Here is a 25,938-nt window from a genome sequence, read left to right as displayed (position 1 = left end):
TATATCTTTGCTCAAGACTGTTGTAGAGTAATAATAATGGGGAACTTCAATTATCCAAATATAGACTGGGATAGGAATAGTGCAAAGGGACAAGAAGGCCGAGAGCTCCTGAAGTGTGTTCAAGATCATTTTCTGTAGCAGTATACTGAGGCTGGCCGTGGAAAAGGAGTAATCCAGAGCAGGGATAATTATTTGGTCGAAAAGTCAACTTCGATGGCAAATCTGGAAGTACAATATTTGGATAAGTAAACCATTTTTATTACTGCTTGATAAGTTTTAGGTACAAAGTGGTTATGGACCAATAGCCTTTTGTTTATAGTAGACGAGGTTTGAGAGACATTTGCAAGAGGAGAAGCAAAATCCCTTGGGGCTGGTTTAGCACTGGGCTAAATAGCTGGCTTTTAAAGCAGACCAAGGCAGGCCTGCAGCACGGTTCAATTCCCGTACCAGCCTCCCCGAGCAGGCACCGGAATGTGGCGACTAGGAGCTTTTCACTAACTTAATTTGAAGCCTACTTGTGACAATAAGCGATTTTCATTTTCATCCGATGGGTTTTTGAACAGGCAAAAGCAACTTTATTATACAAGGCTAGATAAAAAGATTTATAATATCTATCTGATACTGTAACATTCATGAGGTACATATAAACTAACATGCAAACTGGTCCAGAGGTGGCTCAGTGGTTAGCACTGCTGCCTCACGGCACCGAGGACCCGGGTTCGATCCCGGCCCCGGGTCACTGAGTGGAGTTTACACATTCTCCCCGTGTCTGCGTGGGTCTCACCCCCCCACAATCCAAAGATGTGCAGGATAGGTGGTATTGGCCACACTAAAATTGCCCCTTAATTGGGGAAAGAAAATGAATTGGGTACTTTAAATTTAAAACAAAAACATGCAAACTGGTCTAACACCCACACGACGCATTAAATAGAAAATACAACAACAAAGACGGATCCCACGGATTCCTCAGCAACCCAGTAAATAGTCAACCAAAAGCAAATTTAGGATGCTGGATTCTGAAACAAAACAGAAAATACTGGACAGTCTCTGCCGATCTGACAGCATCTGTGGATCGAGGAGGGAGTGAACGTTTCGAGTCTGGATGATTGTTTGTCAAAGCTAGAGAAAACTGGAAATAGGGTCTGATTTATACTGTTGTGGGAAGACATGGAGCATCGGAGCTGGATTGAGGGCCAGCATTAGGTGGCGATTGTCTAGTATTTTCTCTTTTGTTTCAGCTTCTAGCATCTGCAGTAATTTGCTTTTAGGTTGGTGTTGGGATCCTTGCTCTTCCTGATATATATGAATGATTTCACAATTTGCGGATGATACGAAGATTGGAAATGTTGTCAACTGATTAGGATAGTTTGAACTTCAAAAGGGTGGATGGATTGGGAAGACAAGTGGCAGATAAAATTCAATGCAGAGAAGCATGAGGTGATTCATTTTGGAAGAATGTTGAGCGAGAGTATAAAGTAAAGGGAGACACTCAACGAAGTGCAGGAACAAAGGGACTTCAGTGCATGTATACAGGTCATTGAGCCTTCAAGGTTTTATTAATAGGGGCATTGAATGAGGAGGTCATGTTGAACTTGTTTAAGACACTTGTTAGGCCTCATCTGACTGTTCTGAGCACCCTACTTGAGAAAGGACACAAAGGCATTGGAGGGAGTACAGAGGAGCTTCACAAGAATGATTCCAGGTATAAAGAACTGTAGCTGTGAGGGTAGACTGGAGAGGTTGGGTCTGTTTACCAAGGAGAAAAGAAGGCAGAGAGGAGACTTGATAGAGGTATTCAAGATCCTGAGGGGTATTGGCAAGGTAAAAAGTGGGAAACTGTTCCCTTTCAAGAGTACACCAAGAACGAGAAGGCACATCCAAAATAATGGGCAAAAAGAGTAGTAGTGATGAGAGGAAAAACCAGAGGGTGGTTGGGGTCTGGAACGAACTTCCTGAGAGGGTGGTGGAGGCAGGTCCAATCCAGCCATTCAAAAGAGAATTGGATTGCTAATGTGCGCGGTCACGGGGACAAGGCAGGGGAGTGGGATTAAGTAGGATGATCTTTCGAAGAGCCAGTGCAGACTTGATGGACCAAATGACCTTTTGCACTGTAAAGATCCTGTTAAGTTCACCAAGCAAGATTGCAATAATTGCAAATTAGATGATTGATCTGTTTTTGCTGAAATGGGTTGAGGGAATGCTGCCTTTAATAGGGATGAGAAAATGACTAGTCGCCATCTGCTTACGTTTTGCAATATGTGAACTTGAGTTCACATTATTGCCCTGATTATTCATGGGTTACGAGCAACAGGCTGTGCAAAAAGGTCCCTTTGTTCATTTGAGGAAACTATCGGTGACGGTGTGATGTTGGGAGTTTTGATGCTCAAGCAGTCAACTATCTGTGCTGTAGAGAATCATAGAATGGTTATAAATCACGAGGAGGCTATTTGGCCCATCATCTGTCCCAGGTCTTTGCAAGAGCTACTCTGCTAGTTCCACTCTCCTGCCCTTTCTCCATCGCCCTGCAAATCTTTTCAGATAATTATTCAGTTCCCTTTTGAAAGCCAAAGGAAATATGAGGAAAACCTATGCTGACTGGTTGAGCACTGCCTGAGAGGGGGTGGAAGGCAGATTCATACTGGCCGGATGTCAATAACATTCAGAAAATATTTGCAATATTCCTATCCCGGGACCTCTTGTTGCTCTTGTTAGCCTTAGTTTTATTTGCTCTAATTCTGTCACCTTTGCTCACGAGTCGCCAGGTATCTTTCTGATAACGCCACGTGGTTCAAGCTCAAGTTATGATTAATAATACAGCACACCGCTTAGTAAGAGTCAAAACAACGATCATTTATTATATATACAGCAATAAATACTTATACAATAATCCTACTGTCTATATCAAAACCTACCACTACTGGCCAATACTTAACTTTAGGAATGGCCCACCAGGTCAGGGAAACGAATGGTTTATCGAATTGGGTCTGGCCTGCGGGATTCAAAGGCTGATACAGGTCGATGGCTAGGAGTCTCTATCGGGTAGCGATCGCTGGAGTCAAGCTTACTTGTTTCTTTGTCGAAGGTTCTTGCGAAGGTTGCGAGCAGGAAGAGAAGGGTCGATCTGAACTTGGCCCCTATTTTTATAGTTCCTAGGGGGCTTCCCGCCTCTCGGGGCGGACCTTGACCCTGGTTCCAAGTGATTGGACTTGGTCCCAATCACTCGGTTCGATATGCTCCAATAATGGGGCATTCCTTGATCGGGGGGGGTGGTTGCCCACCTTTCTTTGTGTTAGCCTCTCTTGGTGCCGAGAGGTCTGGAGTAGCTTTACAAATGTTAATGTATAGCAATTGTTCCCGGGGATGGCTGTTCACTATGCAGATGGCTGGATTGTTGTGATGTTAAATGGCTGCATGATTTGATCTGCCTGGCTTCCCCCAGAGGCGAATACACTGTTTTACCTGCAGCCGTCCGTTTGAGTCCTGTTGGCTGCTTTTCCCATCAGCCTTTTCGGTTAGCCATTTTATATCGGGTTTTGGCCAAATTAATCGGGAATCAGCCATTTTAGGTGGCTACACTCTGATGTTTGTGGAGTCCCAGAAAGGCATTTTCTAAGATTCTGACAGCAAGTCTTGAAGCAATGGAATCAAGCAAGACAATTATTTGTTGCTGTAAAACCCTGTTTGGGGGAGGAAATGTTTATCCATCAATATATACTCCTTGTTCTATATTATATACTTTTTGTGAAAACAAATGAAGAGAAAGCTGAACTTGGGTGTTTTTCTTCATGTTGACTGCTTTTTTAAACTTCTGGAAACCCTTTTTTTTGCAGGTTTGAAGATTTGAGATACTTTTCAGCGAGTTGATGCTATGTAACAAAATGATTGATTCCCACCTTAAGTGAATGTAATTTCCACCTTCTGAGAGGCGACCGAGTAATTTAAACTGTTTGCTGAAACTTGAAGTGCCGGGTTATAACACAACCAGGAGTGGAATGGGGCAGGGGGGCGGAGGGAAGGCACAACAATCCCATAGCATTAAAATAAATCTCATTTGAAAGGGTAAGACAGAAAAAAATGATCAAAAACATGAAACTGTGTATTGTGCCATAAGTAATTTTAAAATACACACTCCATCAATATGGTACAACTAGAAGGTACCCTTCAGTCTTGAACTGGTTAACACTGTTTGGATAATACAGGCATGGGACAGAGAGAGAGAGAGAGGCCTTGTTCAGGAAGTGGCCTCGTGATATTTTTCAAATGATCCCAAGTGTCATGTAATTGTAACGGATGATTTTGAAGTGCATTCACTGTTGTATAAACAAATGGAGTCATTGTGTGGGCAGTAACATTGTACAACCAACCGTGAAACGAGTGAGGACTTGATGTCTCTCTTTGCTGATGGTTCTTTGGGGGGGGGGGGGGGGGGGGGGAAGAGGAGGTTGCTGAGGACTCCAGCAGAATTCCCTGCTCTACTTTGGGTAGTGTCATGGGCACTTGAACTTTGCCACAATTGACTGATTGGGCCTTGGCTCACAAATATCAACGATTGAGATTAAGGGTGGCACGGTAGCACAGTGGTTAGCACTGTTGCTTCGCAGCTCCAGGGTCCCGGGTTCGATTCCTGCTTGGGTCACTGTCTGTGTGGAGTCTGCACGTTCTTTCTGTGCCTGCGGGGGTTTCCTCCGGGTGCTCCGGTTTCCTCCCACAAGTCCCAAAAGATGTGCTTGTTAAGTAATTTGGATATTCTGAATTCTCCCTCCGTGTACCCGAACAGGAATGTGGCGACGAGGGGCTTTTCACAGTAACTTCATTGCAGTGTTAATGTAAGCCTACCTGTGACAATAATAAACATTATTTTTCTAAGCTACAAACTAAAGGATGGAGAAATAAAAATATTTAAATTCCTTGGATGGGGAGCCTGGGTTGACATTTTGTGTACATTTGAGTGAAATACTCAACTGTTTTAATAACTCATTCTGTATTGCAAAAATCTAACTTTGAAATTGTCTATAGGGCCTTAAAGCTGGGATACCTCACTCAAGATTTGATCGATGACTACGAGCCAGCATTAATGTTTACAATTCCTAGACTAGCCATTGTCTGGTATGTATTTCAAAAGTAACAACATTTTTTGTTAAATAAATGTTAATTTATTTTAAACAATGCAACTATTGTTGGTTCAGATCTGTGTGGGAGGTTACAATTTAGTTGTTTCACAAGATGCTGTCTGTAGCCATCGTCTGCACCAGATGATATTGAAATCGGGTTTTGCTTGATTTTTTTTTGTCATTCAGCAATTTGAATTGAGCTAGCACCTTGTCGAACCAGTGATCTCAGCGGGTCATCCAGCCAAGCAGAGAGCAGGCACTGCTCATGCAGATGAGAAAAATCAGAAGTCGAGTGCCCTCTTACTGCTGCAGTGCACCACTTGACATCTTGATGCTCTGCAACAAGAGGTGTTTACTGCAGTTACTTGTGTACCTCTTGATTTGAAGAGTGGTACGCATTGAAGAAGTGACAAGTGTCGCACAAAATCTAGTTAACTATAGCTATTTAAAAATAAATAAATCTAGAGTACCCAATTATTTTTTCTTTTCCAATTAAGGGGCAATTTAGCGTGGCCAATCCACCTGGCCTGCACATCTTTGGGTTGTGGGCGTGAGACCCACGCACACACTGGGAGAATGTGCAAACTCCACACAGACAGGGGGCCGGGATCGAACCTCGTGTCCTCTGCACCATGCTAACCACTGTGCCACCATGCCACCCTACTAGAGTGTGATTTTTATAAATTTCACCTTCATCCTTCCAGTTTTTCAAATCTATTTTGTTTTTGACTGAGGGTTGTAATGGCAGGATATTGTATGTTAACATGTCAACGATATTAGAACAAAGTTGTTTTTTTAAAAAATATGTTTATTCTCCTTTTCCACATTTTCTCCCAAATTTACACTCAACAATAATCAGTAACGAATGTAATGTCAATCCCCATATCAATAACAACAATCTCATCCTCCCACCAAACCCCCAAACAGCAGCCCACATGTTAACATAACCAAATGACAAAAGGGAATCCGGAATCACCCACAGTCACCATTAACACATACAGTCCCCCTCCCCCCTAATGTTCGATGTAATCCAATTCTCGAAAGTGCATAATGAATAACGCCCATGAGTTGTGGAACCCCTCCATCCTTCCCCACAGTTCAAATTTGACCTTCTGAGTCAAGAATTCCAGCAGGCCCCCCGGCCACACCAGGGCACAGGGTGGAGAGTATCCTAACAGGATCCGCCTTCGGGCGATCAACGAAGCGAAGGCTACACCATCTGCTTCCGCAACCGTTTCCAACCCCGGCTGGTCCGACACCCCGAATATGGCCTCCCGAGGGACCGGGTCCAGTTTCACGTGCACCATAAGAACTAGAACTAGGAGCAGGAGTAGGCCATCTGGCCCCTCGAGCCTGCCCCACCATTCAATGAGATCATGGCTGATCTTTTGTGGACTGAGCTCCATTTTCCGGCCCGAACACCATAACCCTTAATCCCTTTATTCTTCAAAAAACTATCTATCTTTATCTTAAAAACACGTAATGAAGGAGCCTCCACTGCTTCACTGGGCAAGGAATTCCATAGATTCACAACCCTTTGGGTGAAGAAGTTCCTCCTAAACTCAGTCCTAAATCTACTTCCCCTTATTTTGAGGCTATGCCCCCTAGTTCTGCTTTCACCCGCCAGTGGAAACAACCTGCCCGCATCTATCCTATCTATTCCCTTCATAATCTTGTATGTTTCTATAAGATCCCCCCTCATCCTTCTAAATTCCAACAAGTACAGTCCCAGTCTACTCAACCTCTCCTCGTAATCCAACCCCTTCAGCTCTGGGATTAACCTAGTGAATCTCCTCTGCACATCCTCCATTGCCAGTACGATACTCCAGGTGTGGCCTCACTAGCACCTTATACAATTGCAGCATAACCTCCCTAGTCTTAAAACTCCATCCCTCTAGCAATGATGGACAAAATTCCATTTGCCTTCTGAATCACCTGTTGCACCTGAAAACCAACTTTTTGCGACTCGTGCACTAGCACACCCAGGTTTCTCTGCACAGCAACATGTTTTAATATTTTATCATTTAAATAATAATCCCTTTTGCTGTTATTCCTACCAAAATGGATAACCTCACATTTGTCAACATTGTATTCCATCTGCCAGACCCTAGCCCATTTACTTAGCCTATCCAAATCCCTCTGCAGACTTCCAGTATCCTCTGCACTTTTTGCCACTACCCTAAACATCACCTTCCAATAATCCGATATTGGAACAAAGTTACCTGAGCCTTCAAATTACACTGGATGATAGCATTCTAACATTTTAATGTGATAATTTCAAATTAATTTCTTTTGCAGAGACTTTTATTATTAATAAATCAAATAACAGCTCTGATAAAACACAATCGAATTTTATACAAGCATGCTATGTTTGCCACTTCTATCCTTCAATGTATTCTCAAGGTTAAAGACTGTGAAGGATTGAAACAGGTGTTGATATTCCTGAAATTTGCCACATGTTTGAACAAACATGACTGGTTTAAAACTGCACAGTATAGGGCAGCACGATGGCGCAGGTCCCAGGTTTGATCCCAGCTCTGGGTCACTGTCCGTGTCTGCATGGGTTTCGCCCCCACAACCCAAAGATGTGCAGGGTAGGTGGATTGGCCACGCTAAATTGCCGCTTAATTGAATAAAATGAATTGGGTACTCCTAAGTTTATTTTTTAAAACCTGCCCAGTATTTGGTCGGAGAAATCCAGGTGTCTTTGGGCACCAACAAAGCAGTGAACATGAAGAGCTTAAGAAAAGAGCAAGAACATAAGGCCACCTCTTCGATGTTGTGAAGCCCATGAGTAATGTAAGAAAGACAACCGCCTCATGCCTGAAGAAACTTAATAATTTGTGACCTTCTTTTCTATTTTGTTCAGTTACCTAACAAGTCAACTGGTTTCTCTTTGGCTTCAGAAACCAGACCCCTCTGCCATTGGTGATGAATGAACACATGTAAATGATAGGCAAGAATAGTCCAGCTGATCCGTTGAGACCAGCCCTGTCATGATGCATCTTAAGCATGTCCTGACACATACCTGCCCTTCCGCACCTCCGTTAACAAGGCCCTCAAGGATATCAGTGTGGGAGTAGAAGATTTTTGCCCATTTTGGGGACCTGGTGTTCGCATTAAGACACGTACAGAATGACAAGTGAAATGCTTTGAAACAGTAGAAAAAGAAAACACTCAACCGGTCAGACAGAATCTGCGGAGGTATCAGTACTGAATTAATGTTTCAGATCGTTGATCGAGAATAGTATTCCTTCAGTGCCCATTGCAAAAGTGTCCCTTGCTGCTTCATTGTGATATTTCTATGTTTATTGCAACACCTATGAAAGAAATAGTCAAAAGACATTCAGTTGCCTGCTGTGAGGCCATGCCCACTTTAAAACTCAATTAAGTTTGTCACAGCTCATTTTGCTTGGAGCCCTGACAGTAAAATGTTGAGTTCAGACTTATCCCAGCAGTGACTCAGTTTGTCATCGAGTTCATAGATTCATGAAGGCTCATCGTTCTTGTGCTGGCTTCTTGAAAGAGCTATCTAATTAGCCAGTTCTTCCCATAGCCCTGTAGATTTTTCAGTTTGAAGTATATATGCAATTCCAATTTGAAAGTTAGTATTGAATCTGCTTCCATGGTCCTTTCGGGCACTGCAGTCCACGCTGCAGTTTTAAAAAAGAACTCTTTCCCCTTTTGTTCTTTTGCCAATTACCTTAAATCTGTGTCGCTTCCAAACTGCCTGCCAGTTGAAACTGTTTTTCCGTCTTTACCATCTCAAAATTCTTAACGTGCTGGGCTTTAGTTGAAGTTTGTGCTGGAAGATTATAGAATTGGAGACAATACTGTATGTTTTTCCAATGGACAAACTCCTGTTTGTCTGGATTGTTGGGGGGAGGGGGAGGGATTGTTTTGTAGTGCTGTGTTAGACATTGTGGTGAATCAGCATGACTCTGATATAAAGCACATTCTGTTTGTGTGTGCAGTGTTATCCACCCTTTCAATAGCCAAAAGCTGATTTTATTAGACACACAACCACAAAGCTGATTAACATGCAATCCTTTCAGTGCAACCTCCAGCTGTGTTAACACATATTCAGCTGTCAGTGTTTCAACTCTTTATGTTGCAGAAACCCTTCAGAGCCCCTTGTTTGTTTGAATCCGGTTTGTTGCTCATCTCGCCAGTTAGCTTCTTCTCTGGTTCCATTTAAAAAGCCAGAACAGCCAATATTTTCTGAAAGCAGACACTGATCTAAAGATTGAATCACTAAGATTTGGGACTAGATTTCACCTGCCCCAAAGTTAAATTATTTTCCAGAATTTCCTGTTGTGCATTAGAATCTTGACATAGCAAGGATTAACTATTTAATAATCTTTAAATTTTTGTCACAAGTAAACTTACTGCCACCCTTGTATTGTACAGCTCCACAACCGGCCAATCTGTCCTGTTTAAATTTACCTACCCAGTTATTTGGCGCTCAGGCCATTGAGAAATGTGGAGGATAATTGGTCTTTGTATGTGCGGCATGGTAGCACAGTGGTTAGCACAGTTGCTTCGCAGCTCCAGGGTCCCAGATTCGAATCCCAGCTTGGGTCACTGTTCGTGCGGAGCCTGCACGTTCTCCCCATGTCTGTGTGGGTTTCCTCTGGGTGCTCTGGTTTCCTCCCACAGTCCAAAGACGTGCAGGTTGGGTGGATTGACCATGATAAATTGCCCTTGGTGTCCAAAAAGGTGAGTTGGGTTAATGGATTAAGGGGATAGGGTGGAGATGGGGTGCTCTTTCCAAGGGCTAGTGCAGACTCGATGGGCCTCGTAGCTTCCTTCTGCACTGTAAATTCTATTATTCAAATGTTGGAGTGGGGATGGGGTATGGAAATAGGGTGGGTGCTGTGGTCAGTGCATTTATCTAGTGAGTTACTGAGCTGTGGAGACCGGGAGATCACATTCTGATTTCATAGAATCCCTACAGTGCAGAAGGTGGTTAATTCGGCCCATAAAGTCTGCACCGACCATCTGAAAGAGCACCCTACCTCGGCCCACTCCCCTGCCCTAATCCCGTAACTCGGTAATGTCACCTAATCTTTGGACACTATGGCCGATTTTAGCTTGGCCAATTGCTTAACCATGTCTTTGGACTGTGAAAGGAAACCGGAGCACTCGGAGGAAACCCACGCAGGCACGGGGGTAGTGCAAACCACTCAGACAGTCACCCAAGGTCCGAATCGAACCTGGGCCAGCAGCAGTGCTATCCACTATGCCACTGTGCAGCAGTCAAGATTACAACAGGGCACTAGATTCGTGAGGGTGTCTGTTTCTGATGGATATTCATTATCCCTGATTCAAATATGATCTTTGTGGATTTGTCAGGATCAAGCTCAGCTGGGCTGAATAGCCAACACTGGGTGCCTTAACGCAAACGTTGAACATCTCAGTGATGTTCTGTGGTGATCTTGTTCCTGTGGAATAGTGTTCTTTACAGTATTTCATTCCTTGCGACAATTGGAGGGAACAACTGGAAAATGGAAGTATGAAACAAAATGATCTTGACTATATCTGCTGATGTTCATGGACCAAATAATAAGGAAAACTGCTGTAGAAGATGTGGAGAATTCCGTATGCTAGAATATTGGAACATAATGTCATAAATGAAGCAAAAGTAATATATATGCCAGCCCTGACACCTGGGATTCAGGGTGGGGGGAGGGCGTAGGTGGAGAATCCAACCCCAGTTGCCTGACGTACATAACAGTTGCCAACAACCTGCTCCAATACCCTTGAGCAGCCGTGCTGTCCATACACCTGGAGCTTTGCCAACATACTCTATGTACATCTGTAAAAACAGCCATGCATGAAAAACATGATACAAGCTATTTGAATCTGACCTGTAGATGCATGTTTATCATGTTTTCTTTTTTCAAAATCCAAGTTGAGACAAGAAATGTTGCTGAGGACTATAATTAAGGAAGTGGAGAGAGGTGAAATATGGTCTAAATATTTTATATTAGTGTTTTAAATCAACATGCCAGATAAGCCAGAGCTGTGTTTGTGTTGGTGTCGATATGAAAATCTCCTGCCATGTGAAAATTTAATAATCAAATTGGCCGGGGCGGGGGGTTTGCTGAAATCTACTGCTTAACTAAATCAGCATTAATCTTCCTTCATGTGGGTCTATTGCCCTATAAGCATGTGCAGGGAAAACGTGTGCACCAATGTTTAAATGTGGTGCATTTTGCTTGAGTTGAGTGTGTTTAAGTGCAACATGTAACCTTTGTTTTATTAATTTCTAATGGAAATTTGTGTGCATGATCTCCCCAATTTTTTTTTTTTATCAAGTGGTTTATTGGTTTTCCCCGAGGGGCCTTTGAACTTGGAACGTAAGCTTGAAGATATGTCTGACCTGTTTAGACCATTTCGCACATTATTGCGAAAAATAAGGTAAGATTAACAAAAGCCCTCATTTGCCTCATACCTGAGGTCTTAACAGCAATCTGTTGGTGCTCTGACTGAAATCTGAACCATTAATGAAAAGAAATCCTAATTTTCCAGGTTTTGTCCCTTTTAATAATAATGATAACCTTTTATTGCCACAACTATGAAGTTACTGTGAAAAGCCCCGAGTCACCACATTCCGGCGCCTATTCGGGAAGGCCGGTACGGGAATTGAACCCGTGCTGCTGCTGGCCTTGTTCTACATCACAAACCAGCTGTCTAGCCCACTGAGCTAAACCAGCCCTTCCAAATGCCCAGTCTGTGATCAAAAGAGCAAACCATCAGTTACTATCTGTCAAGCTAGTGGCCAGAGTTGACAAGAATGCCATAGACAAACTTTCTTTTGTTAACCTGCATCTGCTACACCAGGCTAAGCATTGATAATTGCTAAGCCAGTTGATCTGCTGTGACTCATTTCTGTAAAACTAACTTTCTCTCCTCCTCCTCTCCCCTCCCCCCTCCCCAGTTCCAACATTATATAATACAGATTTTACTTATGTAATAGCCAACTCTCCAACTTGGTCTCTAATAGTGGTTAAACATATTTAAAATAACCTTTTCTCATGTTTTTCTAAGATGTAAAATTGTAAGGAGGACTGAACTGGGACTGAGCATCTCATTTTGATGAGAAAATGAATTGTAAATTTATGAGCAGCAAAGCTATAAATCGCCCAAGATCTAATTTGGCAGGCAACAGGGGTTAAAAACAATTTTCACCCTGCCGCTGTCACCTAGTTCATACAAGGAATGCTGAAAGTTAGCATACAAGTACAACAGGCAATTAGGAAGACAAGTGGCATGTTGCCTTTTATTGCAAGAGGGTAGGAGTACATGAATAAGAAAAAAATCTTACCATAATTTTACAGGGTTTTGGTGAGACTGTATCTGGAGTGCTGTGTAGTAGTAGTGGTCTCCACATTTAAGAAAAAGATATACTTGCACTGGAGGTGAACAAAGGCTCACTGAATGAGCAAGTTGGGCCTCTTCTCTGGAAAATGAGAGGCAATTACATTGAAGCATGCAGGATTCTGAAGGGGCTTGAAAGGGTGGTCGCTGAGCGATTGTTTCCGCTGGTCGGGGAATCTAAGGATATCTCGGGATAAGGGGGCCAATCATTTAGGACTGAGATGAAGAGAAATTACTTCAGTCAAAGCAGTGGGGGAAAAGCACTTTTGGGGGAACTACACTTACTCTTTTCGGGGGCCCCGCACCCTGTCTCACCCTGGTGATGGGACGTACTGCCACCAATGACATTGAGCCCCACCCCCAGTAACTGATCCCACTAGGCGCTACTCCATGATTCCCCGAGACACACACTAAGCTGGCGCTTGACTGTCCGCCTTTGCATCTCGACTGCTGCTCTGCTCGTGTCTCAGCTCTCTCTTGGGTTGCCGAACCTCAACCCTCGATGACAGTGTGTGCTCCTGGCTGGTCGTCTAGCTGCTGCTGCTAGCTATCTTGGTGGCCTCTTGTTGTTTCTGGTTAACCATCCGCCCTCCTCAGCCCTGACATGGATGTCGACAGTCGCCCCGCTGCTCCCCTCGATGGCTGTTGTCCAGCACCACTTCCTCGCCTCGCTGAAGACGTCACAGGCTTGCCCACCAATGTTAGGTCAGCCTCCTGCTGCCCACCAGACTGAATGCCAGAAACCTGGCTGCTGCTTTGCACCTTTACTTGAAAGTCCAGAAACCGCTTCAGGAGATCCATGTCTGAACTGCTCTGTCTCGACCCCTCTCAAAGTCTGACAAACTGTTTTAAAGGGGAGTTCACCAACCTGAGCCCGATGTTCTGTATTGCCTGCTGATTGAGCCCAGCAAATCTAGTTACCAAGGCTCTTGGTGTCCCACCACAACTGTCACCTCTCCATATGGGACCAATTGAAAGTCTGCCTCTGACTCAAAGGATTGTGATTCTCTACCCCAGAGGTTTGTGGATGCTCCATCATTGAATACATTTAAGGCTGGGATGGAGAACCGTTTGGTATCAGGGCATCGAGGATATGGGGAGCCGCAGGAAAGTGAGGTGAAACCCAAGATCAACCGTGATTGCATTGAATGGCGGAGCAGGCTCAATAGGCCATATGGTCTACTCCTCCTATTTCTTGTGTTCTCTTCTAGCTGTTGACAGTAAGAAGTCTTGCCACACCAGGTTAAAGTCCAGCAGGTTTGTTTTGAATCACTAACTTTCGGAGCACTGCTCCTTCCTCCACTGAATGAAGAGGTGGGTTCCAGAAACTACCTGTTGACTCATTGCTGCCTCATGGTTCTACCCTCTCTAATTGTGCATTTCTTGTTGTGAGCATGAACAGTCTGTTTGACTGCAGAAACTATAGCTGGAAATCTTGGTCATGTCTGAACCCTGCAAGGTTCTCGCTGGGATTACCTAGACGGTTTTCTGGAAAGGGGTGGGAGTACTGATATACACATACATTTTCTTCCATTTGCCATGAGTTTGATCAGCGAACCCAGCACAGTGTGGAATCTGTTTCTTTCCAGACGCTGTCTGACCTGGGTTTTCGTCTTTTGTTCTTATTCCAGCATTTGCATATATTACTTTTGCATACTGGGATCTAATCTGCACCGACCTGTGCTTTATGGACTGATGATATATTTGCTTAATAAAAACCTATAAAATTCTAACGGGACTAGACCACGTAGATGCAAGGAGGATCTTCCCGATGATGGGGTGTCCAGAACCAGGGGTGACTGTCTTGAGGATACGAGATAGCCCATTTAATGCAGAGATGAGGAGAAATCTTTTCACCAAAGAGGGTGATCCTGTGGAATTCGTTACCACAAAACCTATCGGGCCAAAGCATTGTATGTTTTCAAGAAGTAGTTAGATTTAACACTTGGGGGCAAAGGGGATCAAAGGATATGGAGGGAAGGCGGGATTAGGCTATTGAGTTGGATGCTCAGCCATCTTCCTGATGAATGGTGGAGCAGGCTCGAAGGGCCGAATGGCCTCCTCCTGCATGTGTTTCTGTGATTCTATGTTTTTGCTTTAATGGGGCATCTGCATAATTTATTATAAAGACCATTAATTTAGATGTTCTATTCAAAGGACACGCAACGTATTCTGGATTAGTATTCCAGAGAACTGCAGTGCCCGTGTAGTCTTCACTTGTGAACCTCTATTCCTGCATGCTGAATAACTTTTGAGCTGCTCTTTCAAGAACAATTTAAATGTTTTTTCATGATTTGCCCATGAATGTATCGTGACTTATTGCTCCAGGCTTTATGCTCTTACTCAGTTTGGTTATCCTTCAAGTGCGCGAATCATATAATCATGTCCCAGAACATGGGCCTCCGGATTGCTAGTCCAGTGACATTACCATGAAATTATCATCTCCCTTTATAATCTGCAAAGTAGCATATGCAGTGAACAAATATTTTCATAACTGAATAGCTACTTCCCAGTGCAAAGCTGACCTTGTAGAAATTGTCACATATCCTATTGAATGTGTACATAATGTACAATGCTATGAATGTATTCCTGTGTGAGGCTACTGATACTTGGCCCCAAATGATGCAACATCTTCCATAGACACACGGAATATAACCTGAGGCGAAATTAGTTGACAAGCTAATGAAGACACTGAAGTGTTCAACCCCAAGTATTTAATTTCTCTTACTAATGACAAAGTTTCATAGTATATTATTCTCATGAATTTTGTGTAATGCTATCCCATCATTCTCATCCGTGTTTTCTCCCACCCTCTACTTAGGGACCTACTGCAGACCTTGACGGAAGATGAGCTTCACACCCTTGAACGTAACCTCTGTATATCCCAGGATGGTGAATTTACCGCTGATCCAGAGGTGCCCGCCACCATCCCTCCATCTGTCGCTCCTGATAAACTCGTTCAAGATAAATTGTGTGTAAAAGCTGAAAATACAGAGGCCGAACTTGCATGTTCCATGCAGTATGATGAAGAGGAACTGGAGCAGCTTAACCTGATGGTACATAGGGTGGGGGATGAAATGTCCTGTCTGCTGTCTCCACCAAGTGTGTGCCAGTCAGCAGCTCACAAGACTGTGCTGAAGCATATCCGTAATCCAGGGAATCCGGCAAATATGTCATACCTTGAGCTTTCTGGAGTGAGGCGGGAAGCTGAAGAAGAGGAACGGGTATTTTTCATGGATGATTTGGACGGAGCAGGTGAGACCTTTGTTGGGATGGACACATCAGGAGAGCCGCTTCGTTGGGCTGATGGCTCTTGTCCACCTAATCAGGAAGGCAAGTTGCTTCTTCCACATGAGAACACTGGCATGGTGAGGGGTCGTTGCAATGAGGAAAATGTAGAAGCAAAGGAGGTACTGCACAAACCAAGCAATAACAATTCACTACCTCTGCCAGGGCAAGCCAACCGAAAGGAAAATAACACCGCAGAAATGTATTGTAACTGTTTGGATGCATCTGAATCCAGTTCTTACCTCAATGGTTGGACTGCAGGTACTGATGATGTCCAACCCAGTGAAACTGCAGAAAAAATAGCACATAGGACAGGTGGAATGAAAATTTCTGCAACTGTTATCTTTAACCCCAAATCTCAGTGCGTCTCCTGCTCCTCTGAAACTGAGAATGTAACAAATTGTGATTCAGTCTGCTGTCAGGTTTCTTCAGATGACTCCCCAATGCAATGCCCCGCAGACATGAAAAATGGAGTAAACCATTGTATTCACCGTGCTGCCACTCAGGATGGTCAGGTTGACGACCGTTCTGAACCAGTGGATGTCAGTTCATTGAAGGAGCCTGTAGATGTTGAGGATTCTAGTTTGTGTAAAGGAGAGGGCCAGCAACAGAAAAGTAACCGTGCATCACCCTCCCAGGCGAGGATAGAAAGTGATAGCCCAGGTGGACCGTGGACAGAAATGGCCATCGGTAAACAGGAGCACAAAACCTCAAAATGCAAGTGCCTGGCACAATCCTCAGGAAAACTCCCAGAAGGAGGGCAACAAACAGCAATGGATGTGTGTTGCCAGCAGCAAAAGCTGGAAAAGAGGAGGCAGCTGATTGGTGGGAAGGAAACTAAAGAAGAGCCACATGTTGAAGGCCATGTGGTAAATGAATTGGAGGACGATGGGAAGGTACAAACTGTTTCTGACCTGTCGGAGGGCCACCGAACCAAGCAGAGGTAATTTTACTTTCTGCTTAAAAGTACTTCAATTGTAGGTTGCGTGTTTTTTTTTTTTTTTGCTTGTTTGGATCTGGGTGGGGTGATGGGGGCAAGTGAAGTGGGTAAGAGTTTGCCCGTGGATTGTTCATGAACTTTTGGATGCATGTTTATAGTGCACAGCAATTGTATATGATTTTTAAACTGGATTAATCCAGGCCTGTGCTGTATCGTCACTGTGCTGTAATATTAGCCCAAGATCACCATGGGGAAATTTAGAACATTGAACAAAGTACTTCCTTTTTAAAAAAATAAATAAATCCATATTGATTTTCTATATTATTTCTCAAGAGTGCAGTAGATGGTGTTATGAGATATAATTGACTTTGGATTTAACCTGCCTGGGATCACACGTCCTTGTGCAGGATTCAAAATTCTTGGTCAGCATAGTGCTTTTTCTGCTTGGGCGTGGTTTCTTGATAAGTAATCATATTGATGCCGATTATACCTTCCTTCGCATGACTGAAAGTAAAATTGAGGATATGATATCACAGGTGGTGTGAACAAACATCCAATTCAAGATTGGAACCAGTGAAATCGTACGGCAGTTTGTCATTTTACAGTTGGTGATTGGCACTGAAAAGCACCGCCTTTTAAAATGCAGCAAACTGTGAATATCCTTCAACTGTTGAGAGAGCGCCTTTATATATCCACGCCTCTTAAAGGCCAAGAGTTAACTTTTTAGACTGTATTTCTGGCATTTTTTTTCTGCTGCCGTTTCTTTTGTTTGTTATGAGCGACCAGTGAGACTGCTGGGGAAAACTGCGAAAGCAGATCGACTGCCTGGTCCACTGCCCAATTTACAGTGGCTAAAAGCTGAGATGTCTGGTCACTGATGTAGTCAATCAAAACACAAGACAAATTATTTTGTGTGCATTAATTTGTGACATCGTTTACAGGGACCCTTTTTTTTGTAAATTGGAGCTTCAACCACAGAAATTGGTACCTGAAGTTCATAGAATCATAGAATTTACAGTGCAGAAGGAAGCTATTCGGCACATCGAGTCTGCACTGGCCCTTGGAAAGAGTACCCTAATCATAGAATTTACAGTGCAGAAGGAGGCCATTCGGCCCATCGAGTCTGCACCGGTTCTTGGAAAGAGCTCCCTACCCAAGGTCAACACCTCCACCCTATCCCAATAACCCAGTAACCCCACCCAACACTAAGGGCAATTTTGGACACTAAGGGTAATTTATCATGGCCAATCCACCTAACCTGCACATCTTTGGACTGTAGGAGGAAACCAAAGTACCTGGACGAAACCCACGCACACACGGGAAGAACGCGCAAACTCCACACAGACAGCCACCCAAAGCCGGAATTGAACCCGGGACTCTGGATCTGTGAGGCAGGAGTGCTAACCACTGTGCTGCCCGTTGCTCATATTCAGTTCACGCGTATGGAAATTTGACCCAGAACACGGATATCAACTTCTAAATTGATTACTTTAGATTGCATGGTTATTTAAACAGTTGGTTTAATCTCGAAGACTGCCTCCTGTGCCTGTTGCGAAATGATTTACAGATCTGATTTCCCTTGCATAAACAAGGTTACCATGACTCGTCAGAAAAGGGCATCCGTCACCAGTGATGAGACCGTTTTGTGCCTGTTTGGTGTACCAGGGCAATCAACCTTCTCTAAAGGAACGTGCAGTGTTTTTATTTAAACTGAAGAAATGCTCTGTTGTGGTTAAGCATTTCTGAGCCTTTCATGCATTATTTTTTCATAGAATTTGCAGTGCAGAAGGAGGCCACTCGGCCCATCGAGTCTGCACCGGCCCTTGGAAAGAGCACCCCCACTTAAGCCCACATCTCCACCCTATCCCCATAACCCAGTAACCCCACCGAACCCAAGGGCAATTTATCATGGCCAATCCACCTCATGTGCACATCTTGGACTGGGGGAGGAAACCGGAGCACCCGGCGGAAACCCACGCAGACATGGGGAGAACGTGCAGACTCCGCACAGACAGTGACCCAAGCTGGGAATCGAACCTGGGAGCCAGGAGCTGTGGAGCAACTGTGCTAACCATTGTGCTACCATGCCTCCCCCTCCATTTTGTGCGATGTCAATGTGCACACCCGTCATACATATACAATTGGACCGTTGAGTAGTTGGCTTTTACAAGTGAGTCAAAACCAAAAATGTCCTTTGCGGTTTTCCACATGCATACATACAAATATATATATTTGGAGCAGGAATGGGTCATTCAGCCCCTCCAGCCTGCACCACCATTCTACAAGATCAGTCCTTCTGTGACTCCCTATACGCTTTGACTCCCTTGTCAATCAAGAATACGATCTAGTTCAGCCTTAAAAGGTATTCAATGACCCGACCTCCGCTGCTCTCTGTCGAAGAGCCCCACAGACCCCTGACTCAGCGAAAAAAGTTCTTATCTCTTCTTAAATGGGAGACTCCTTATTTGTAAACGGTGTCCCCTAGTTCTAGCCTCTTCCACAAAAGAAACATCTTTTCAGCATCCACCCTGTCAAGTTCCTTCAATCTTAGATGTTTCAATAAGATCACTTCTGTCTTCTAAACGCCAATGGATACAGGCCCAACCTGTCCAACCTTTTTTCGTAGGATGAGACCCCATCATCTCGGGAATCGGTTGCGAGAACTTTCTCTGAACTGCTTCTGGTACATACATGTCCCTTCTTAAATAAGGAGACCAAAACTAGACACAGTACACTAGGTGTGGTCTCACCAATACCCTATGATAAAGCAAATTACTGCAGATGCTGGAATCTGAAACAAAAACCGAAAATGCTGAACAATCTCAGCAGGTCTGACCGCATCTGTGCAGCGAGAACGGAACAAGCATTTAAGAGTGAATTACTCTTAGACTTTAGAGAAAGACAAAAGGACTGCAAATGGTGGTGATAATGACAACAAGGGTGCTGATAGTGGCAAGATCAGAATGTGTCAAAGCAGAACAGAGGTAAGCAGAATATCCAAGAACACAACAAACAGAAAATACTGGAAAATCTCCACAGGTCTGACAGCATCTTTGGAGAGAGAAGGGAGCTAACGTTTTGAGTCTAGATGACTCTGTCAAAGCACTCTTTGTCAAAAGACAACTTGGAACAGGGAACAGATGGCCCGAGTGGTGTGGGATGGGTGAGGGGGGAAAAGGATCGATGGAAGAAATGAAAATAAATTGATCAAATTTTTAAAAGGGTGAAGGCGGAGGAGAGGGTTCACAGTCGGAAGTTGTTGAACTCACATGTAAAGTCCAGGAGGCTGTAACGTACCTCATTGGAAGGTGAGGTGCTGATGAGGAGCTTGGCTTCACTGGAACATTGCAGCAGGCCAAGGATGGATGTGTGGAAATACAAGCCGGACAGTGAGTTGAAATGGTTATACAGCATTTTGATAATCATACCAAACCAGAAATATAACTTGATCTAAAGGAATCTAGCCACAATGGAGTGCTAGTTTTATTTAACTCCTCAGCAAAAATCACTAAAATTAGGATGTATCTATCGAGGTGACCCAAGCATGTCTTATCCATAGAAAATATGTATATATAAATTTTGGCACCAACCGGTGTTACAGCTCCCAGTCCATGTTGACATTAATCTTTAATCCTTGTTCAAATCACAGTTATCCACTCTATTCCCAAATCTCTTTATCCCCTTAACTTCATCCACCAATCCAATTTAGTCTTGATTATTGACATGGTTTCTGCCTTAACTATTGATACTGAATGCCTCAACTCTATAAAGAAGGCTCTCCTGTTCTCTTACAAGATCTCTGGTTCCTCGATTGACCCACTTCCAGTAATTCACAAACAGTGAATAGAAACAGTGCTGGAAATACACAGCAGGTCTGGCACCCTCTGTGGAGATAGAAACAGTTAAGTCTTCACTTGTATTTGACTTGGAACATAGCTTTTCTCTCCTCTCTCCACATGCTGCCAGATGGGCTGATTAACTCCAGCACTTTGTGTTTGTGTTTCAGATTTCAAGCATATGCAAAATTTTGCTTCCAGAAACCTTGCCTTTTGGGTTCAAAAATGTAATCGGGTAATTAGCCTTTTAGATACAATTTTAGGATCTCTCATCATGTTTTTACACACTCACTTTGAAGTAAAGGTCATCAAAGAATATTAAGGCTGTGGTTTTGCATAAACCATGAGCAGATGATCTGCTCTGAATATTTAAACTATGTGGAGACATTATTCAGGAATACCGAAGTGGAACAGTTGAGGTCTGCATTTAATTTTAATCATTAAACACATTTCAAACTGGTTTTCCATTTTCGAGTGCCCATCCAAACACACTGCACATTTCATGTTCCTTGATTCGAGGTTAATTCTGTTTAGTGTCTTTCACAGTGCGCATAGGTGGCAGCTTGATGACAAAACCGGATAATCTAATGCAATGTTCCATACAGCAGTGCAATGGAAACATTTGCCCAGACTTCATGTAGAGCCAAATTTCTAATCTGAACGTGGTTGATGGGAAAGACTGAGGATGTCGTTGCACTTCCTTGTACTCTGGGGTCTTTGGAAAAGAAACTCCACGTGCATCTAATTGTACGTGCATGAGTTGGCTGGATACACTTGAGGGAGTCCAACACTCGGCCCAGAAATATAAAATAATACCCGACTAAATCCAACAGAAGAATTCAGGAGAAACCCTTTCACCAAAAGAATGGTTAGAATGTGGAACCTTCTCCCACATTGGTGGAGTTAAGCGAATGGCGGAGATGCATTTCATGGGAGGTGAGATAAATGGAGAAAGGATGTTAAGAGTATGCTGATAGGGTTAGATGAAATATGGTAGGAGGAAGTTTGGGCGGAGCATAAACACTAGCACAGACTAGATGGTACAAGCAACCTGTTTATAGAACATTACAGCGCAGTACAGGCCCTTCGGCCCTCGATGTTGCGTCGACCTGTGAAACCACTAAAGCCCAGCTACACTCTTCCCTTATCGTCCATATGTCTATCCAATGACCATTTGAATGCCCTTAGTGTTGGCGAGTCCACTACTGTTGCAGGCAGGGCATTCCACGCCCTTACTACTCTCTGAGTAAAGAACCTACCTCTGACATCTGTCTTATATCTATCTCCCCTCCATTTAAAGCTATGTCCCCTCATGCTAGACATCACCATCCAAGGAAAAAGGCTCTCACTGTCCACCCTATCTAATCCTCTGATCATCTTGTATGCCTCAATTAAGTCACCTCTTAACCTTCTTCTCTCTAACAAAAACAGCCTCACGTCCCTCAGCCTTCCCTCATAAGATCTTCCCTCCATACCAGACAACATTCTGGTAAATCTCCTCTGCACCCTTTCCAATACTTCCACATCCTTCCTATAATGCGGCGACCAGAATTGCACGCAATACTCCAAATGCGGCAGCACCAGAGTTTTGTACAGCTGCAACATGACCTCATGGCTCTGAAACTCAATCCCTCTACCAATAAAAGCTAACACACCGTACGCCTTCTTAACAACCCTCTCAACCTGGGTGGCAACTTTCAGGGATCTATGTACATGGACACGGAGATCTCTCTGCTCATCCACACTGCCAAGAATCTTACCATTAGCCCAGTACTCTGTCTTCCTGTTATTCCTTCCAAAATGAATCACCTCACACTTTTCTGCATTAAACTCCATTTGCCACCTCTCAGCCCAGCGCTGCAGCTTAATTCCATGTAACTAGACTTAAAAATTAAAAAGGGAGAAAATTGGAGAAAGCTGAAATTTGCTGTGTAAATTCCAGGCACTAGACCGCAGTTGAAGTTAGTTAATTAAGGAAACTAGCTTGAACTGTTTTTTTTTATGTACCTGGGGCTGAACAAAGTCTTTAGTTTGAGAGCATATAAATACAGTCCTCTCACTGTGACTTAGCACTGGAGTGTGACTTTAACAGAATGCTGAGATGGGTGAGTGAGGAGACAAGAGGGAAGGAGGTGTTCCTTTGCTTTTCTAACTTTATCACCCCATAGGAATTGCTTAATCTAGTTCAGCGGAAGAAGCTAGCTATTTGATGACTTCCAGTAAGTGGTTAAGGCCTACTCTATTCCTACAGTTTAAAATAGTGTACAAACTGGTGGTAAGGTTCAATAATGTATAAAAAAGCAAACCAAATTTAAATAAAATAATTACGTTAATTCAAGCATATTCAGGATGACAGGACAAGTGACGTGTCAAAGTTGCAGCATGTGGCTGGTCCTGAATGGCGATGTGATCCAAGGCAAACCTGTCTGCAGTAAGTGTTTACAATCCAGGGGTTTTGGCTCAGTAATTGAGCTGAAGGTCGAGCAGAAGACACTGCGATGCATCATGGAGGGGAGAAGTTACGTGGACAATTTATACCAGGAGTCAGTCAGCCCCCTTAGGAGAGGGTCTTCCGATTTGATCAGTGGTCAGGGACAGGAAGCTGTGGCTGTGAGTGAGGCAAGTAAGTTGACTAAGAGGGCAGGAGTGCCTGAGCCTTGGCATTGTCTGACAAGCTTGAGGTTCTTTCAGCGTATTTTGGTGAAAGTGGGGCTGCAGGATGACTGACCATGGCACTGTGGTGCAGGAAACCATTTAAGTGGGCGGAGCAAAAAGGAATGTTGTGGTAGTGGAGGATATCATAGTGAGGGTGATTGACCGTTCCCTGCAGCAATGGATAAGCATCCAGAAGGCCTTGTTGCCTGCAGGGCACATGTTCAGGCGGGAGTGGAACTTGCAGTAGGAGGGGATTGATCCAGTTGTCGTGGTCCAGGTAGGTACCAACGACATAGGCAGGACAAGAAAAGAGGTTTTGCATTGTCGGTGTGAGGAGCTAAGCACCAAATTGAAAAGCAGAACCTCAAAGGTAATAATCTCTGGATTATTAACCGACCACGTGCAAATTGGCAGAGGGCAAGTAAGGTTAAAGAATCTGTTCAAAGACTGATGTGGGAGAAGTGGGTTCTAGTTTGTGGGGTTCTGTAGAAGGGTCATTTGGACTCAAATGTTAACTCGATTTCTCTGCACAATGCTGCCAGATGCTGAGTTTATCCAGCATTTTCTGTTCCAATTTCTGATTACCGGTACTCGCAATATTTAGCTTTTATCTGGTTGTGGGGCACTGGCACCAGTATTGAGGCAAGTGGGAGCTGTACTGTTGGAACAGCCTACACCTGAACTCTGCTGGGACCAGTGCTCTCACGAGCTGCGCAACTATTGAAGTAGAGGGGATTTTAAACTAAATCGTGCAGCAAGGGATCAAATTTGGAAAGATGCGGTAAAGCAGAGTCGAGACAAAGCAAGAGAAAAAGATGCTAATATGGGAAGTGATAAACAGACTGTGACAGGAAGAGGCAAGGAGGGCAAATCTAAGAGTAAATCAGCAGATGAGGCTAGAGGTTACAATAGAGGTTACAATCTTGTGTCGCCTTATTGTGTATTTTCTTTTCATGTACTTAATGATCTGTTGAGCTGTTCGCAGAAAAATACTTTTCACTGTACTTCTGTACTAGTGACAATAAACAAAATCCAAAACAATAGTAAAAGGACAAATGGAGGCTCTGTACTGAATGTGTGTAGTATTCAAAACAAACAGCTCAACTGATAGCTGAAATAGAAATAATTAAGTACAGTTTGATAGCTGTTGTAGAGACATGCCTGGAGGATGCCGTAGATTGTGTCCTGAATATTGAAGGGTACATGGCATTTAAGAAGGGCAGGAAGCTAGGAAAAAGTGGAGTGGTGGCTTAATGATGGTATTTGCACAATGAAGAGGGATGACCTCTGTTCAAGAAACCGGGATGCAGAAGCATTTTGGGTAGAGATGAGAAACAATGAGGCAAGAAGTAACTTGTGGGAGTGGTGCACAGGCTACCAGCACCCACACGGTAGGTCAGAGTATAAAGGAAGAAATAATGGAAGCTTGTCAGAGAGGTAAGTTAATCATGGAGTATTTTACTCTAAATATAGACTGGAAAAATCAGATGGGCAATGGTAGCTGAGATTAGTTCGTAGAATGTTTTCAGGATAGTTTCTCTGAACTGCACATTCTGGAGTCAACCAGGGTGCAGGCTATACTAGATCTGATATTGTGCAACAAGATGGGGTAAATTAATGACCTTATAGTGAATGAAGGCACCCCTAGGTAACAGTGATCATAATATGATTGAATTTTATGTTCACTTTGAGGGAGAAAAGAATATTCTCAGACTGTGCTGTACTCTTATTTTAAACTTAACGACGGGCAATCATGAAGGCATGAAAGTAGAACTAGCTAAAGTGAACTGGCAAAGTTGGTTAAGGGATAGACCAATAGAGATGCAGTGGCAAACATTAGAAGGGATATTTCAGAATGCACCGAATAGATACATTTCAAGGGGAGAGAACACCATCTGGGATTAACTAAAAATGTTATGAGAGCATCAAACAAAAGAAAAAGCATACAATTGTGCAAGGATGAGAGGCAGGCCAGGATACTAGGCAGAATATAAAAAATCATCACAAAATAACTAAAAGATTTTAAAAAGGAGGGAAAAGTTAGAGTACAAGAGAAAGCTAGCTAGAAATATAAAGTCAGTTAGTAAGGGTTTCTCTAGATATTTAGGAATAAAAGAGTTAACTAAGTGAGCATTGGTCTAATAGAAAGTGCCTCTCGGGAATTAACAACGGGAAAAAGATGACTGATGAATTGAACAGGTATTTTACAGTTCACTGTAACGGAATTGGTTCTAATTCTCTAAAAATTCCCCAGATTCAGCGAAGGTCCCGATAGATTGGAAAATAATGAATATAACACCTTTTATTCAAAAAGGGAGGGAGGCAGAAAGCAGGAAACTACAGTTAGCCTAACATCTGTCACAGGGAAAATGTTAGATGCTATTATCAAAGAGTTATAGCAAGACACTTGGAAAAATTCAAGATGGGCAGCACGGTGGCACAGTGGGTTAGCCATGCTGCCTCACGGTGCCGAGGTCCCAGGTTCGATCCCAGCTCTGGATCACTGTCCGTGTGGAGTTTGCACATTCTCCCCTGTTTGCATGGGTTTCACCCCCGCAGCCCAAAAGATGTGCAGGCTAGGTGGATTGGCCACACTAAATTGCCCCTTAATTGGAAAAAATGAATTGGGTACTCCAAATTTAAAAAGAAAATTCAAGATGATCAGGCAGAGGTTGGCATTCTTTTGTGAGAGGAAAATCATGTTTGCCCAATCTATTGGAGCTCT

The 25,938-nt window shown here is 43.5% G+C and overlaps 1 protein-coding gene across 8 annotated transcripts in view; it reads left to right on the top strand.

Moving 5' to 3' along the window:
- zfyve28 (zinc finger, FYVE domain containing 28) overlaps positions 1-25,938 on the top strand; it is a 266,810-nt gene that overhangs the window by 126,713 nt on the left and 114,159 nt on the right. For 7 of the 8 annotated variants that reach the window (XR_011948985.1, XM_072515681.1, XM_072515678.1 and 4 more), the window contains 3 exons: positions 5,017-5,106; positions 11,433-11,534; positions 15,316-16,725. Coding sequence is in view for 7 of the 8 variants with exons in the window: in XM_072515681.1 (XP_072371782.1) it covers positions 5,017-5,106; positions 11,433-11,534; positions 15,316-16,725 (1,602 nt within the window). In the remaining variant the exon portion in view is untranslated. The remainder of the gene's footprint in view (positions 1-5,016; positions 5,107-11,432; positions 11,535-15,315; positions 16,726-25,938) is intronic. The other variant, XM_072515676.1, reaches the window with a different exon arrangement.

This window comes from Scyliorhinus torazame, chromosome 9 (assembly GCF_047496885.1).
Source record: "Scyliorhinus torazame isolate Kashiwa2021f chromosome 9, sScyTor2.1, whole genome shotgun sequence".
Lineage (NCBI taxonomy): Eukaryota > Metazoa > Chordata > Chondrichthyes > Carcharhiniformes > Scyliorhinidae > Scyliorhinus > Scyliorhinus torazame.
This window is presented reverse-complemented; position numbering and strand designations above follow the sequence as displayed.